Below are 15976 nucleotides of genomic sequence, written 5' to 3' on the forward strand. Positions count from 1 at the left end.
CTCTCCACTGCAGGCAAATTATATGCAGATTGGAACTTATGGGGCAAATCCCCATGCTGTGAACACCTACTATGACCCAGGTCCTCTGCGAGTCTGCACTCACCTACCAGGACCCCCATCCTAACGAGTGTGACATTAGATGGCAAATAAAAACCACCATTACAGATTGACAGGCTATGAAAGAAAGGAAATCTTTTCTCCCTGCGTTTTGAGCAAGAGCCTCCCGCCGCCCACCCCCGCCATTTTCATTTTTCACTGGGCACTACCCCTCCTTTATCTGGTGGGGAAACTGAGGCACCACTCTGGCCTAAAAGCACTCCCCAGATTCATCACAGACGGAGGGAACCACTGAGTTCTAATCTCAGCTCTGTTAACCTATAACCTTGGGCAAGACTGTGCCACTTTCTGGGCCTCAGTTTTCCCATCTGTACAATGGGGAGTTGGGAGAGACACTCTGACCATCCAGGTTTCAGTGAGTTCCATCCTCCGGACTCAGGGACAGCCCTCCCCTGCCCTGAGCTCTGATCACAAAGAGGGTGTTTTTGAGTCCTGGGTGACCTCCGTCAATGCCATTTCTGTGATTCTCCAGCCTCAGTGAGAACGGCTTGTCCCTGGACAGTGTGATCAGTTTGGCCCAGTGCTTCTCTGCAGTGCAGTGGGCTCTCCACCTGGACGTCAGGTGAGTGTGCCTCTGGGCCCCCTCCCTGTCCCCTCGTCTGTCAAATTCATAATGTAGCGTCCTCAGGGTCTGGGGGATACAGGATCAGTGTATGTGTGATGGGTGTCTCCTGAATGAATGAACGAATGAATGAATATAGTCCAGGGATACCCAAATTGTTCCAAATCCACCATGAGACACAATCCATCGACTCTCCCTTATTCACTCTCTGGATTGTCCTGAGAGACATTTAATAAAACTAAGAGATCCTTGGTGACTACTGAGTGCTCAAGGACCTGCTTTCATTGTGGAGCCGATGAGACTGGAGAAGGAAAGGCACCCAGCCACGCAGCTCTGGGACATGCAATGAACATCATCCATGCTTTCACGCGAGGCCTGCCCATTCTTCCCCGTCCCCTCCCAAGAGTGTCTACGATACTAGACAGACCAGGTTCAAATCCAGGCTCACTGCTTAACTGCTGTGCAGCTTTGAGCAGGTCACTGAGCCTTTCCATACCTCAGTGTCTTCATCTGTAAAATGGGGGTAAGAATACTTTCTATCTCACAGTTTCAGTGTGAGAATGAAAGGAGACCACGTTGGTGTGCTGTATATATGCCTTAATCAATGTAGTCGTTAGTGTATTTATTGTAGTATTTGCTGAAAATGCATACTACCCCCCAGGCCTGCTTTGACCGGGCCAGTCTGCTTTCTTGCCTTTGCCTGGGAAGCGGACCCTTTGCCCTTTCTCTGACTGCTGCCTCCTTTCTGCCTGCAGTTTCAAGAGCCAAGTCATCATCCTGAGAAGTGAGAGAAGAGCTAGGTGAGGAGGGAGAGCTCCAAAGGTGGGGTGGGCTCCCCTTCCCACTCTGGTCCCCATTTCCTACAGGTACCCTCCACCTTAGATCCATGTTAACCACTGTCACCCCCAGAGTAAACCCCCACCCCAGGTCTGGCTAGAATTCATCACTACTTCTGTACCCTCACACATACCCCGTATAAATTTGCAGTAATCAGCCACCTTAAATCTCTCTTGGAAGAAGCCAGTGCAGGTGCAGGGGAGGGACAACGAGTAAAGGCCACAGCAGAACAGGTGTTAGCAGGTTACTGCTCCACAGGAGGGAGAGGGGAGCATTTGTGTTTCTGCCTTTTCGAGGACTTTTGCAGACCTCTGCAGACTCAGATGAGTCACCGTCCTTTCACACTGAGAATCAAATGTGAGAAGCCAAGAACCGTTGGTGCTCTGAAAAAAATAATAGGTAGTTCTCCACAGATGTTCCAGGCTGCCCCCTAGTGGGGCACCCTGGTCTAGCTTGGGAGGTTGGCCCAAGGGCCTGCCAATGTAGAGCCAGCTGCGCTGACGTGGCAGGGAAGAGCACTGGCATACCGGATGGCTGTCTGAAGCCAGGGCTCGCCCGAAGCCTGGTAGTCTTGCCTTCCAGACTAGGGTCTCCATTTCTGGGGACCCTCTGGCTTCTTGAGGCCAAAAGAATGGAGGCACAGAGAGGCAGAAGTCATGTGAAGGCCACCTTTGGTGATCAGAGAGAGGAGAAACTCTGTCCTGCTCCCTTCACCGGGTCAGGTGCTGCCCCCTGGACAGGTGTAAGCGGCTGGCTTGCTCACTCTGGCCTCAGTTTCCCCATCTGTACAGGAAGGGGCTTGATTGTCACAAGGACCCCTTCCAGCCCTGACTGATGAGTCTCGTCTTCCAATGTGGATGACTTGAACTTTTCTCCCAAATGTTTTCCTGACTCCAAGGGATCTGTCAGCTGCTGGGTCTTTGCCAGAGTTCCCGGCTGGAGGCCAGTTCTCGGGGTTCGGTCAGTGCTGCATCACCAGGAGCTTCTGGTACCATCTTACCCACTTCTTATTTGGGGTAACCACAGTGGGGTGAGGGCTCAGGAAGTGAGGAGAGCCCGGGGGGTTAGGGCTGGGGACTAGGAGGGAGAGTTTCAGGCAAGGAGGGAAGAACGAGGGCTGGTGACAGGGGCTGCTGGGCCCAGCATTCTCCTTAGAGAAAAGATCCCACATTAGTTTCTCTGAAGACTTTCTGGCTCTGCCATGACGGGCTGTGAGGCCCTGGCGGGACCCCTCCCCTCTCCGGGCCTTGATTTCCTCACATAAGAAGAGAGCTGCCTAAGCTGGGGCCTGAACAGAGTTGTCCAGAGGAGGGGAGAGGTAGTGTCCAGACAGGTGAGCCAGCTTGTGTGGAGGCTCAGAGGAGTGAAAGCGTGGCTTTTGGGGAACATTTCAGTGTGGCTGAGAATATACAGGGAGAGTGGAGGCAAGTGAGGCCATGGAAACGCTGGTTTGCTTTTAGCCGAAGGATAATGGGGAACCACACAGGGCTTTCAGCACGAGAGAGCCTGGTCAGACTGACACTGTTTAAAGATGAGATGCTGGCAGGGTGGAGAAGGATGGCAGGGAGGCAAGAGGGGAAGCCGAGAGTATTAAAGTGGTCCAGGTGAGAGGTGATGGGGCCCGAACTTAGGCGTGACTCAGTGGGGAGGACTTAGGGGCTGGATGAGGGTATCTGGGCCCCCGGGGTCAGAGTGATGGGAAGGGGGCCTTGGAGAGACGCAGGGGTGGAGAGCGCCCCCTGCAGGGGGAAGAGCCTGCTGCCTGCAGGTTGGGGAGGAGGGTTGTGAGAAGGAGGGAGAGCCCCTGGAGCGGACATGTGCCCTGAGCCCTCTCTGAACCCCTGCCTGCCCACTGCCCCTTTCAGCCTCAGGGAGTGTCAGCTGGAGCCCCCGAGCCTCACCCGCCTCTGTGAAACTCTGGAGAAATGCCCAGGGCCTGTGGAAATCAAGTAAGTAAGGAAGACACAGCCCTAGAGGGCACAATGCGGGCATCTGCCCAGTGACGTGAGGGGTGGGGGGAGTCCTCCTGAGAAGCCAGGTGAGTCTTTTCTGGTTCCTTCCTGCCAGACCCCATAGCCCAACCCCTGGGAGTTCCCTGACTTGCTCCCAAAGGCCCAGAGCAGGTACCTCACCCCTCCCACTGAGAGAGGCTGTGCTGGGCCTGGGGCTTCACGTTCCCCAGCTGCTCAACTCAGGGCACCCAGTCTGCCCCCTCCACCCCTGGAGCCCCACACTGGCACCCATGTAGTCCTGCCTCCCTGGCTGGAACCTGTCACTCCTGGAGGCCTCTCCTCAGGGCCTTCTACTCCTTGTGCATTTGCATGTCCAGTTTTTACTTATTCACAGTCACAGACTAGCCGTGTTCTACAGTTTTACTTTACATCGCACCGTATGTGTTTTTCTATTTTACTAGTCTTCTTTCTTTCTTTCAGGCTCCCATCTCAAATGCCCTTCTGGCCCTTGCAAACAAGGTGATCCATGTTGATCACCTGTGTGTGTCCTTCCATGCCTTTCTCCAAGTTCACACACACATGGACCCAGAGGGAAGGGTTTTGGACGTTGTTGACAGACACGGGATCTTACCATGTAAGAGCTCTGCCCCAAGCTTTTGTCTCATGACACTACGTCATGGCTTTCCTGGAATATCAAGACATGAAGAGCCAATGAATTTTTTAAATAAACCATATATGTTAGAATAGTTTAAAACTTGATTTGCAGAGAAGTGGTAAAGCTAGTCCAGAGAGTTCCCTCACTCAGTTGCCCTTGGTTGTTCATATCATGCATTATCACGGTACGTGTCACAACCAAGAAACTCACCTTGGTACATGACTATTAGTTACAGGCTAGATTTCATTCAGATTTCACCAGTTTTTCCACAAACGCCCGTTCTCTGATCCAGACTCTAATCCAGCATCCCACTTTGCATTCAATCATCCTATTCCTTTGCCTCCTCTGATCTGTGATAGTTTCTCAGTCTTTCTTTATTGTTCCTGCATGACCTTGACAGTTTTGAGGAGTACTGGTCAGATAGCCCTCAATTTGGGGTGGATGTGTTTTTCATGGTTAGACTGGGGTTACGGGTTTGGGCTAAGAATACCACAGGGTAAAGTGCCCTCCTCTTCCCCGTCTCAGGGAGGCATGCTGTGGACTCGACTGATCACTCTTGATATTGACCTTGATCACCTGGCCAACGTAGTGTTTGTCAGATTTCCCCACTATCAAGTTACTTCTTAATTTAAAAAACAAAACACTTTTATTATGGAAGACTATCATGCACATAGAAAAGCAGAGAGAGTCGTGTACTGGAGCCTTAGTTGCCCTGTACCTAACTGCATATTGTTTGTCATCTCATGGCCCCAAGACACACACACAGGCACACACACACATTTGCACACATGCATGTGTGCCTACACATGTGCCCACACGCCCACACATACACATGTCATTTGGAAGCAATTCCCAGACATCCCATAATTTCATCTGTAGCTATTTCAGTATGCATAGCTAAAAGATAAATACTCTTTATTTTTTAACATAACCACAAAACCATTACCAGACCTAAAATATTAACATTTTATGACACATTACAATCATCAAATCGCCATAGTGTTCAATTGTCCCTGATTATCTCTTATGTGTTTTTTATACAATATATTGTATATTTGTGCCTTTTTGTACTAACCCTCCACAGTTTGTATGTGCCACAAGTTATTGAACCACCCCCTCTAGGGTCAAGGTAGACATCAGGCTGCTTCCGGCATTTTTTGTTTTTGTTTTGTTTTCATTTGGTTTCTTGGGATTATTCTCCTTCTCCTTCTTTTTCTCCTTCTCCTTCTTCTCGTCTTTCCCTTCCCCCTGTCTTCCCCCCCTTCTCTTTCTCCTTCTCTATAGCACTACAGCCAATGCTGCAAAAAGCACTCTTCTGAGAAGTCCCACCACAAAGAAAACTAATTTGGCTTAACCCAGTGTTTTCCCAACATATGTGACTTTCCTTTTCCTCCAGCTTTCGTAACTCAAGGACCTGGTGTTCCAAGGGAACGTTTAGGGCACCCCAGGTTTAGGACCCATCTCCCAAATGGTCCTGTGCGGCCATACTCCTAGCTTTGCCCAAGGCTTCCCCACCTCATTCAGATGTCTTGTTTCATAGATTGTCCCACGGGATCCTGAGTGATCAGAGCCTGGACACCCTGCTGGGACGTTTGCCCCGGCTCCACCAGCTGAAGCTGCTGCAGTAAGACTGGTTTCCCCATTTCCCTGTGGCCTGAGGCTCTTGCGTTGTAAAGCTATCCCCTCCCTTTTCTTCCCTCCTTCCCTTGGGCTGTGTCCTCATTTTATCTGGCACAACTGGGAGCTAGAGTCTACTTCCAGCTCCTCCCTCATACTTTATCAACCATGAGGGGAGTCATTTGACCCCTCTGTGCCTCAGTTTCCTCATCTGATAAATGGGATTAATATTCCCCAAGCCCTGCCCCAGGGATGGGATTCAAACAGGACAAGTTACTGTGACAGATGGGCTAGTGTACTTCTCCTGAACCACAGAAAGGTCACCTTCCCCTAGAAAGGGACTTTACAGATGTAGGTCATGTGTATATCACACGCCAGTTTTTAAAGTTCACCCTCTAACTTCGTAAAGGGGGAATTGAGCAGCATCCCCCAAAGTATTTACAATGCTATTTTCTAATTTCAGTTCAGACTGGTTAGAATTTGAAAAGGATTTACTTTAAATTTCCTTCTGGGGTGAGGGAAGTAGCTGCAGTTGGGGTGAAAACATACAACAGGAAGTTAAATCATATCATTAATAATAGCGATACAAATACTAAGGGTAATGATGTATGGGATACCTGAGAAGACTCACATCACATCTAGGACCTCGCTCCTCCCTGAGTCCTGTAAGGTGGGGGGCAGGGCAGGAGACTGTGACATGCCAGAGGTGGGCAAGTATGGCAGAGGTCACGTCAACCTCCGCGGCACCCATCCTGGTCCTACCCTGCTAGGAGAGAATGGGTCAGAAAGGCCTCCTTTGGACACAGAAGATGGTAGGTTAAAATGAACAGGTGGGAAACCTCAGACCAGAGAGGGGCTTCTCTATGCCCAAATCACACAGCATCAGCCCCCAACTCCTCATCTGTCTTTTGAATGAGGTGGCCAGCCTGACTTACGCTTTATCTTACTTAGTCCATAGTGCTTGTGCACTGCTGTGGACCAGGCACTGTTGGGGTGCTGGAGATACAGCGTGGGAGAGCGGTATTGCCACTACTGGCATCTAGTGAGTAGAGGTCTGAGATGCTGCTAAGCCTCCTGCAGGGCAGCCCCCAATAACAATGAATTATCTAGCCCCAATCTCAATAGTGCTGAGGTCTATAAACTACTCTAAAGGTAGAAGTATCCCACTCCCTGTCAGCAAGACTGACCTGTTAAGTCTGTGCTTGAGGATGGAAACAATATAGTAATAATAATAACAAGCCTGGGTATCAGGCTAGGCAGTGCACACACTTGATGTAATTAAATCCTGTGACACCCTGAGAGGAAGGTATACCATGAGTTGTCCTGTTTTCCAGGTAAGGAAACTGAGGCTCAGAGAGCTTAAGTGACTTATCCAAGGACACACAGCCAGGAAGCAGAACTGGGGCTCAAACCCAAGTCTGCTTGACCCCAAGCCTCTATTTGTCTCTCTTGAATCCCTGCCTTCTTCCTTATTGCCATGCTGACCTGCCAGCACTTCCCCATCCTCGGGTTCTTTCCCCTCCAGCCTATCACGGTTCCTTGACTACTGATCTTGCTTGGCTCTGACTTGCTGACTTAGGACGCTGCCCCTTTCCTTCTCAGGCTGAGCCAGATGAGACTGTCCCTAAGGAGCACCTTCCTGCTGGCTGACCTCTTCAGCCTGTGCCCACGAGTTCAAAAGGTGGATCTCAGGTGGGCATTGCCCTGGGGCAACCAGGGCTGGTCTTGGAGGGTCGCCTGAAGTCTGTGGGTGTGAGGGGAAGGATGGAGGCAGTAGGACCCAAGTCAGAAGCTCAGCTTCTGGAGGAGGGGTGCTTGCCCCCTGGGGGCATCCTAAGGCTGTGGCTGAGGGTGGCTGATTCAGGTGGGGTCTGTTCCAGGTCCCTGAATCACGTGACCCTGCACTTCAGCTCTAACGAGAAGCAGAAAAGTGGGCGTTATGGGTAAGTCCCCTGGACCCATGCCCTCCCTGGCAGACAGAGGGTATTGGGGATGAGTAGACCTGCCTCCTGAATGGCCAGAGCAGAGGACAGACAGCAGAGAAAGAACGTGCAGCACATTCCCCCGAAGGACCTGCAAGGAGACTTGTTTCCTCCAACATGAAGAGGCAGGCATCCAGAGAAAGCCAGGCTCTGTCAAGGGCAAGGAAGGAGTCCACATCAGACTCAGGAACCTGTCCGAGAAAAAGGACTTCACAACCTGCCCAGCCGGCTTGGCACCTTGAGCGAGTTCCTCAACCTCCCCAATTCTCAGCTTCTGCAGCTGGAGAAAGGAGACACCATACTGCAGGGCATTTGCAAGGATTACATGAGACAACATGTAAAGCATGCATGTTGCGGGTGCTGACTCCTGGACCAGTGCTCTGTGGTTGCCCGGGCGAGAGGGGGGCAGGTATTGCTCTAGAGGCAGGACAATGGGGCAGGTGAGCGACCTCTGAATGCAGAGATGACATTTCTGTTAACTATTGGATGCCACTGGCTTGCTCAGAGGCCTTGGACCAGACCCTTCTCCTCGCTGTGCCTCAGCATCCTCAGCTGTGGAATAATAAATGGAAGAGCTAATATTTGTTGAGCGTCTGCAGGGCACCAATCTGACAGCCTTCTACATATCACCTCCTATAAACCTCACAGCTGTGGTCAGACTGCACATCACATGTGGTGAGGGATGCAGCTGGACTTGAACCCAGGCCATTCACAGTACTTCTAGCCAAGGGGTGGACATGACAGACGTTTTCTGTAAAGGGTTAGATTGTAAATATTTTGGGTTTTGCAGACTCTATGGTTTCTATCTGTGACTCTACTGTTTTCGCTTGAAAGCAGCACAGAAAATACATAAAGGAATATGTGTGGCTACGTGCCAGTGAAACTGTAGTTGTGGAAATGAGATTTGACTTTCATATAATGTTTGTGTCATGAACTGTTATTCTTCTTTTGATTTTTTTTCTCGACCATTTGAAAATGGGAAAATCATCCTTAGTTTACAAGCCATATAAAAACAGGTGGCTTTGGCTGTAGCTTTTGGACTTCTGTCCTAGCCGGATACTACCTTGACCTCTAGGACACCTTGGTAGTTTCTAAGTCAGTGGTTTCCAAAATGTAGGACACAGACTTGGATGGGATGATTGTCAGGAGGTTGCGCAGCTAGTAGAGACGTTCCACTTCATTGAGTCCTTAGAGAGGTCATTATTCCCTGTCTATTTAAGGCCTAGAGGAAGTCTCAACTGGATGTTGGCGTGTCTGTACCAGTGTGGCGTGTCTAACACTGGCCAAGCTCATTTTTTTAAGAAAGAGAGCCCTTAGCAGGTGTCAATATCTGGGTCAAATTTAATGGTGATATTTTGCTCTCATTTCATATATTCTTATGCTTATGGTCTGTTTGTGGCATGCAATACCAGTTTCCCATTTGAGTGAGTGATACAGGGTTTTCTTTTACACTAAATGCATCAAATAAAAAGAATAAGCTGATTTAAAAATAGGAAGTAAGTCCTATTTTTAGGAAATATAAAAATAGGAAGTATGGTATAAAAAGGAATTTAGAACTCTGGGGTGAGTCATGAAGGAGAGTAAGAGTGATACAACTTTGAAATAATGATTTTAGGAACTTGGTGATTTTAAGATTCTTTTCTTTTTTTTTTTTTCCTGTTGCTGGCTGGTCATAGGCTCTTCCTTTAACGTATTGTATTGTCTCATTTTAGGCCTTTCAAAGGCAGATTTACCATTACTTTTAATTTCAGGATCAGTAGCCCTCTGCAAAAGCAGACCTCACCCTATTCTCCTCCACCAGCCCCCCATGTCTATTCATTAAAATCACCCCAAGAGCTACAGTTCTTGGACTTGAGCTCCAATCAGTCAGCTGGAGGGCCTTGCCCCTAGTTTCTGATTCAGGGCGTCTGGGCTGGGCTTCCAGAATTTGCATGTCAGCAAGGTCCCACTTTCAGAACCACCTCCCAGAGGGAGCATGTGGGTGCCAGGTGGGATCTGCTGTGGGGGAGGCGGAAGTTGTGGGAGCTGGATAGTTCCAGAGAGTCCAAGCTTGGACAAGGCCCCACCACAGGGGCTGGGAGGCCACACCCAGGATGAGCCAGGGCAGAGCGGGTCTGAGAGGCTTAACACTCAGAGCGGCTTGTTCCCTCTCCTCCAGCATGTTCACGGGCTGCGGCCTCAGCCAGGAGCATGTGGAGCCACTGTGCAAGGTGCTGAGAAAGTGTGAAGACCTCTACCAGCTGGAGTAAGTTGGGGGAGGAGGACGGAGCCCGGGAGCATGTGCCTGGGTGTCACTGGACGGGTGTGTGTGTGTGTGTGTGTGTACACGCGCGCTCAACACCTCTCAGGACCAGCTAACGGGATGCCTGAGACTCTGGGTCCCATCCATAAGGTTTCCCTGTACCCATTTTATCCCTCCCACCCCTCCTCCCGCCATAGTGGAGCTAGTTAAGCGCATGCTCTTGATCTAATTGGGGAAGTCCTTCCAAAAGGGCCACAGGGGCCCGTTGGCCTCATGTTGCTCAAGGCGTTGGCGCTCTGCTGGGTGACGGGGACTGAAGGGAAGGACCCATTGATTTCTCTGGCAAGTACTAAATGCCTCAGCCTGAAGGGGGGTCCCAGAGCCCGCGGGGTGGGGACCCGGGCTCTCGTACTGTTGAGAAGTGGTGTCTGTGTGGCCTGTCTTGGTGCCCAAATAGTGCAGCCCCCGCGTGGGTAGAAAGGTGATAATAATAGCTAACACCTATTGAGCACTTTCTCCACTGTTCTATGCGTTTTAGATATTCTTTTTATCCTTCCCACAAACCTACGTACTATCGTCCCCATTTTATAGGTGAGAGAGCTGCGCTCCAGAGAGTTTAAGAACTGGGCCAAAGTCACACAGCTACCGTGTTTCCCCGAAAAGAAGACCTGGCCGGACAATCAGCTCTATATTATAGTAAAATAAGACCTGGTCTTATGTTATATTATATTATATAGGACCCGGTCTTATATGTTAAAATAAGACCCGGTCTTATATTAATTTTTGCTCCAAAAGACGCATGCGAGCTAGTTGTCCGGCTGGGTCTTATTTTCAGGGAAACACGGTATATACAATGCAGAGTCTTTGTTCACAACCATTAGAAGTGCAGCTTAGGACCTTAAAGAGAGATGTGTACAAAAAAAAAAAAAATGAAATTCCTGTTGTGATGTGGCCAAGAAAACAAATGGGACTGATGAAAATCATGTATTTTAGAGAAAGAGGAATAAGCAACGTGCCTTTGAGATTTTCTGGTTTTTCATTGTCGAGGGTACTTTTTCTTATTTTAAAGATTATTAAATGGCTTCATGAGACAAACTAAGTTTTACAGTTTCTCAGGAAAAGGCAAAATAAACAAGCCTCAAAAGTGTCATCATCAGGGACAAAATGAGTTCAAAGATACAGAAAGAAAATCAGATATTCCAGGGCACACTGGTCATATTGTCTCTGAAACTGTAGCAAAAACCATAAAATGCCACAATGAAGAGCAATAAGGAAGTATTCAAGTGCAATTTCTGATATTGCACTCCCAAATTAAAAGAAGAAATCTGTTGGGGGAGCGCATCCTCCAAACGTTTTTTTCCCCCTGAATTACTCTTGTTCAAAAATGGCAGCTCCCAACTGATCCAGGCCAAGGGCATGGTAAAAGCTAATTGGTTTTTCGCCAACTCCTGAAAGCCTGCTGGAGTCCTGGGAGTGGCCTGCAGATACTGAGGGGGAAGATGAGAACTGGTTAACCGTGGTGCTGGTGAGGGGGACGGTGATGGGAAAACGGGAGCTGTAGTGTGGTGATGTTGGTGGTGATGAGTCTCGTGGTGATGGAGCCGGTGGTGGTGGTGGTGATGGTGGTGTCGAGTAGTGACGATGGGATGGAGCCGGTGGTGATGGTGGTGCTGGGATAGAAGCGATGCTGGAGGAGGTGAAAACGGGTGGTAAAGAGAGTTCTGTGTGGGTAGAGTAGCAGTGATGGTGGCTGAAGGTAAGGCACAGGTTGGGGGGGCACATCTGACCATCAGCACCCTCCTCTTACCTCTTGCAGCCTCTCCGCCAACCTGCTGGGTGATGACGGGCTCAGGTGCCTCCTAAAATGTCTGCCTCAGGTGCCCATCTCTGGTTTGCTTGAGTAAGTGATGAGCAGTCTCAAGGACAGCAAGGAGGAAGAGTCCTCTGAGCCAAGAGCATGCATTTTGAGGGATCCCTAGAGAACCCCAGAGGACAAGGGGAGGGGAGGGGAAAGGGGTAATTCTTCCTTGACATCCTCCCCTGCCTTGGGTCCTTTCCTCCTTCCCTCGTTGCCCACCTTGGGAAGAGCCCCCACCAGACACCCAGGACAGGCTGCGACTAAAGCTTGGTAATTCAAGCTGACTCCAGGCACGGAGCGACAGCTCATCCCTAACCAGCTGGTGTGGGATCTTAGCTGTCCCGGCTCCTGGTCCAGCCGTCCCTGAAGCTCCTCTGACCAAGGCTACGGGACACGGTTTTGGAAATGTCCCCATAACAGGGAGGGTCCCTAGGAAGTCATCCGTACTCTCACCAATCTCCCCAGTGACCCGGGAGACAGGTGGCCAGAACTAGGATGGCCATTGCTAGGCAACTGAGCTTTGTGCTCTGTGTGGGGCTGCCACCCTAATCCCATCAGTGCGCTGTTGCACAGCTTGCAGGGACTCGGGGTCTGGAGCCTGTCCTGACCATGTGGTGACAGCGCCCCTCTGGCCTCTCTCAGGATCTCAGTGTCTCCATCTGGAGAACGGACACTCGGACATTGAGAACTTTCCTCCCAGAGATGAGAGCTGGAGGGGAGGAGACAAAGGGGGCTGGGCAGGGCTCCACGGAGGTGCTGACCCCCATGGCCCCATCCCGAACCTCATTTCTCTTCCAGTCTGAGTCACAACAACATCTCTCAGGAAAGTGTCCTGTGCCTGGTGGAATGTCTCCCCTCCTGCCCACGTGTTCGGGAGGCCTCGGTGAAGTAAGGATCCTGGTGCCACTTGCTGATGGTGGGGGAAGTCTGTGTGACTTGGGACAACCTTTGAGTCTCCAGGGTTCACTGAATGTGGGATCACAGTTTCCATCCTCTGCGGCCCTCATGCCATGGGGACCAGGGAGATCACAGGGTGGGGAAGGCCAGGCTTCAGGGTCCCCACAGAATGAGTTGGATCAGCAAGGGCCTCTCCTTCCATGGCTTCCCCCACCCCTTGTCCCTGCGTCAGCCTCATTACCTCCTGTGTGTGTGATGACGGGCTCAGGTGCCCTGTGTCCCCTGGCATCTGGGTCCTGAGGACACTGGTAAGGCTGTGGCTTCCTCACACCCCTCTCTCTGCAGCCTGGGCTCCCAGCAGAGCTTCAGGATTCACTTCTCCCAACAGGAAGAGGCCAGGAAAACACTGAGGTAATTCCTGTCTGGGGTAAGGGGAAAATGGAGGACAGGGGAGAGAGGAGGCTGACCCCGTGGCGGCGCCATGCCTCCTTTTTCACTGGGCCCTCTCCTCCTTCCCACACCCTGTTTCATGCTCACTGCCCGGGTTTGCCTCTCCATCACCTTCCCCAAACCCCCACTCCTCTAGTCCTTGGGCCCGGCCTTCACATTGTATTTGTGCCTCTTAGCCATGTTTTAACTATAAATCTGGATGCTTCTGAGTATTATAGTTAAGAGCTTGGACTGTGGAGCCACCTGGGGGTAAATCCCAACTCTACCACTTACCAGCTGTGTGACTTTGGACAAGTGACTTAACCTCTCTGTTTCGGTTCCTCATCTGTTGTGAGAATTAAATGAGTTAACATGTATAAAGTGCTTGGAAAGGGCCTGGTTCATCTGAGCGCTATATCAGCTGTTGCTGTTTTTGTTGTTGTTATTGTTACCCCTGGGGAGCCTGGGGCTCTGTCTCCCTCTCTCTCAACCTCACCGCTACTGCCTTGAGTCAACTCCTCTACATGTCTTACTTTAGCTGTGACTGTGGCCTCCAAATTGGCCCACTGCCTCTTGCCAGGCCTTTTCCCATCCATTCACCCCACAGCACCCAGAGGGATCCTACTGACACCAGTACATCTGACTATGCCACGCCACCGCTCTAAGCCCTTCAGGATCAAGTTCAGATTCCTTAGCCTGGTCTTCTCCCTCACAGTCTGATTTGGCAGTTACCTCCTACCACGTCTTTCCTCCCCCCACACACTATACACACACACACACACACACACACCACCTACATACATCCCACACATAACACATACACAACACACATACCACACCACACACATGCATCCACATACACCCACATCCCACAACACACACCCACACCACACACATACATGCACACACCCCATATACCTCCCCCCCCTCCCACACACACACACACCACATCGCATACATACACACATATATTCAGCCACAAGGGGCCTTTGCTCCTTGTTCACCGAGCACGTACTGTCTGGTAAAGCTGCCCTGCCCCACTGAGTACTCAGCCTGACTTCTCTTCCCTGCTTTTCTGAGATGAAATGTTCCCCGCAATCCTTTAAGACCCAGCTCAAATGTCAGCCCCTCCTGGAGAACGCCAGTGGCCCCTCTGTCCGTTAGAATAAACCACGCATGTGTTGTGCTGGGCCCTCATCTCTGCCCGTCTGTGAGGCAGTGGTCTGGGGCCTGTCTGCTGGCCACACAGGGTTGCACACCTGGAGGGCAGGGCCAAAGGGACAAACCTAGGCCCTCCTACCTCCAAGGGAGCCTGGAATAAAGTGGTGCTAGAGACTGGGGGAGTGGTTATAGGTTTGGGGTCTGGAGTCTGGCTGAGCTGGATTGAAACCCAACTCTACCCTTACTTATGACCAGCTCTGTTTCCTCGCCCATAAATGACACTGTTGGAATTAAATGAGATACTGCATGTAATGCAGGCACGCCCGCTTGCTCACCCTGTGTACCCAGAGGCTGGCATAGAGTCAGGGCTCCATAAGGGACTCACTTCTAGCATTTTCTTGGGGTACTGTCTCTCCAAAGAGACAGGAAGCTCCCAGGGCAGGAGCTGCATCTTTGGCTTTTTCTCAGGCCCTGGTCCAGGACTTTGAACTCAGTGGGTCCTCCCCCTCACCATAGATCCTGCGGGAAACTGGGAGGAAGCAGGACAGTAGCCTTCACAGGCCTCACCCAGGCTCTGCCCTTTGCCCTCTGCCCTCAGGCTGAGCGAGTGCCGCTTCGAGCCAAAGCATGTGTGCAGACTGGCCATCGGCCTGAGCCAGGCCCGACAGCTGACGCAGCTGACGTGAGTGACAGGGCCCCCCATGGGGACAGCTGAGGGGTGGGCGCTGTCCCCAGAGCCACTGTGGTAACGTCCCTCTGTCCCCAGGCTGACGCGGTGCTGCTTGGGCCTGAAAGGCCTGACCCTCCTCCTGAGTCTGGTGAGATGGCCAGAGGGGCTGCTGAGTCTCAGGTAGTGTCTTCCTCCGTGCCCCTGGGTGGAGGCCATGGCATGAATGAGGGCAGGGGTGGGCACTGGAGAATGGGTCTCCCCAGGGTCATGAACCTGACCATTTCCTGTACCCAGAACCCCAACACCTGGCCCCAGAGCCGACTCTGCCCATTTGTCCCAGAGAACCCCTCCGGCACACAGAGAAGCCGCCCTCTCCAGGGTGACGTTTATGCTTGGGGACTTAAGAGGAAAAAAACTCCAAAGGACACCTAGCTAAGGTCAAAAATAACATATAACAAATATCATGTTTGTATGTTCACTACGACCATTTTAAAAGTTGCACACAAAAAAAGAAGATACCAAAAAGTAGAATCATTTTGAAAACTCATATTCCGATCAGCTAGGTTTGACAATGGTTCACATTTTTTCCAAATTTGCTTCACTTGTTTATTTTGGCCGAAGTGTTTTAAAGTAAGTTACAGATCTCATAAAATATCATTCAAATATTTCACCATGAATCTTTACAAAATAAGGACATTTTCTACATATCACCGTTGAATTAGGACACCTACAGAAATCATAGCAGTTCCTCGGTGTCATGCATTACCCAGTCCAATCTGAAATGTCCCATTGTCCCCCAACGGGACAGCTGGCTTATTGGATCCAGGATGCAGTCAAGGTCCACAGTGCCATGGTCTGGTGACAGCTCTTAGGACCCTTAATCCGTGTCGTACCCCACTTCCCTCTTTCATGTCAGTTACCTATAGATTATCGCACTTTCTGGCTCTGTCTGGTCGTTTCCTCTTCATATCACGGAGCTTACTCCTCTAACCGTGGA

At 50.7% G+C, this 15976-nt stretch overlaps 1 protein-coding gene across 1 annotated transcript in view; it reads left to right on the forward strand.

Annotated features, from left to right (window-relative positions):
* NLRC5 (NLR family CARD domain containing 5) overlaps positions 1-15976 on the forward strand; it is a 74385-nt gene that overhangs the window by 42180 nt on the left and 16229 nt on the right. The window contains exons 21-33 of the mRNA XM_033129495.1: positions 590-679; positions 1435-1479; positions 2415-2504; positions 3382-3465; positions 5664-5747; positions 7343-7432; positions 7621-7683; positions 9881-9967; positions 11781-11864; positions 12621-12710; positions 13065-13130; positions 14908-14991; positions 15076-15159. Coding sequence (XP_032985386.1) covers positions 590-679; positions 1435-1479; positions 2415-2504; positions 3382-3465; positions 5664-5747; positions 7343-7432; positions 7621-7683; positions 9881-9967; positions 11781-11864; positions 12621-12710; positions 13065-13130; positions 14908-14991; positions 15076-15159 — 1041 coding nt within the window. The remainder of the gene's footprint in view (positions 1-589; positions 680-1434; positions 1480-2414; positions 2505-3381; positions 3466-5663; positions 5748-7342; positions 7433-7620; positions 7684-9880; positions 9968-11780; positions 11865-12620; positions 12711-13064; positions 13131-14907; positions 14992-15075; positions 15160-15976) is intronic.

Source organism: Rhinolophus ferrumequinum, chromosome 15 (assembly GCF_004115265.2).
Source record: "Rhinolophus ferrumequinum isolate MPI-CBG mRhiFer1 chromosome 15, mRhiFer1_v1.p, whole genome shotgun sequence".
NCBI classification, from domain to species: Eukaryota; Metazoa; Chordata; class Mammalia; order Chiroptera; family Rhinolophidae; genus Rhinolophus; species Rhinolophus ferrumequinum.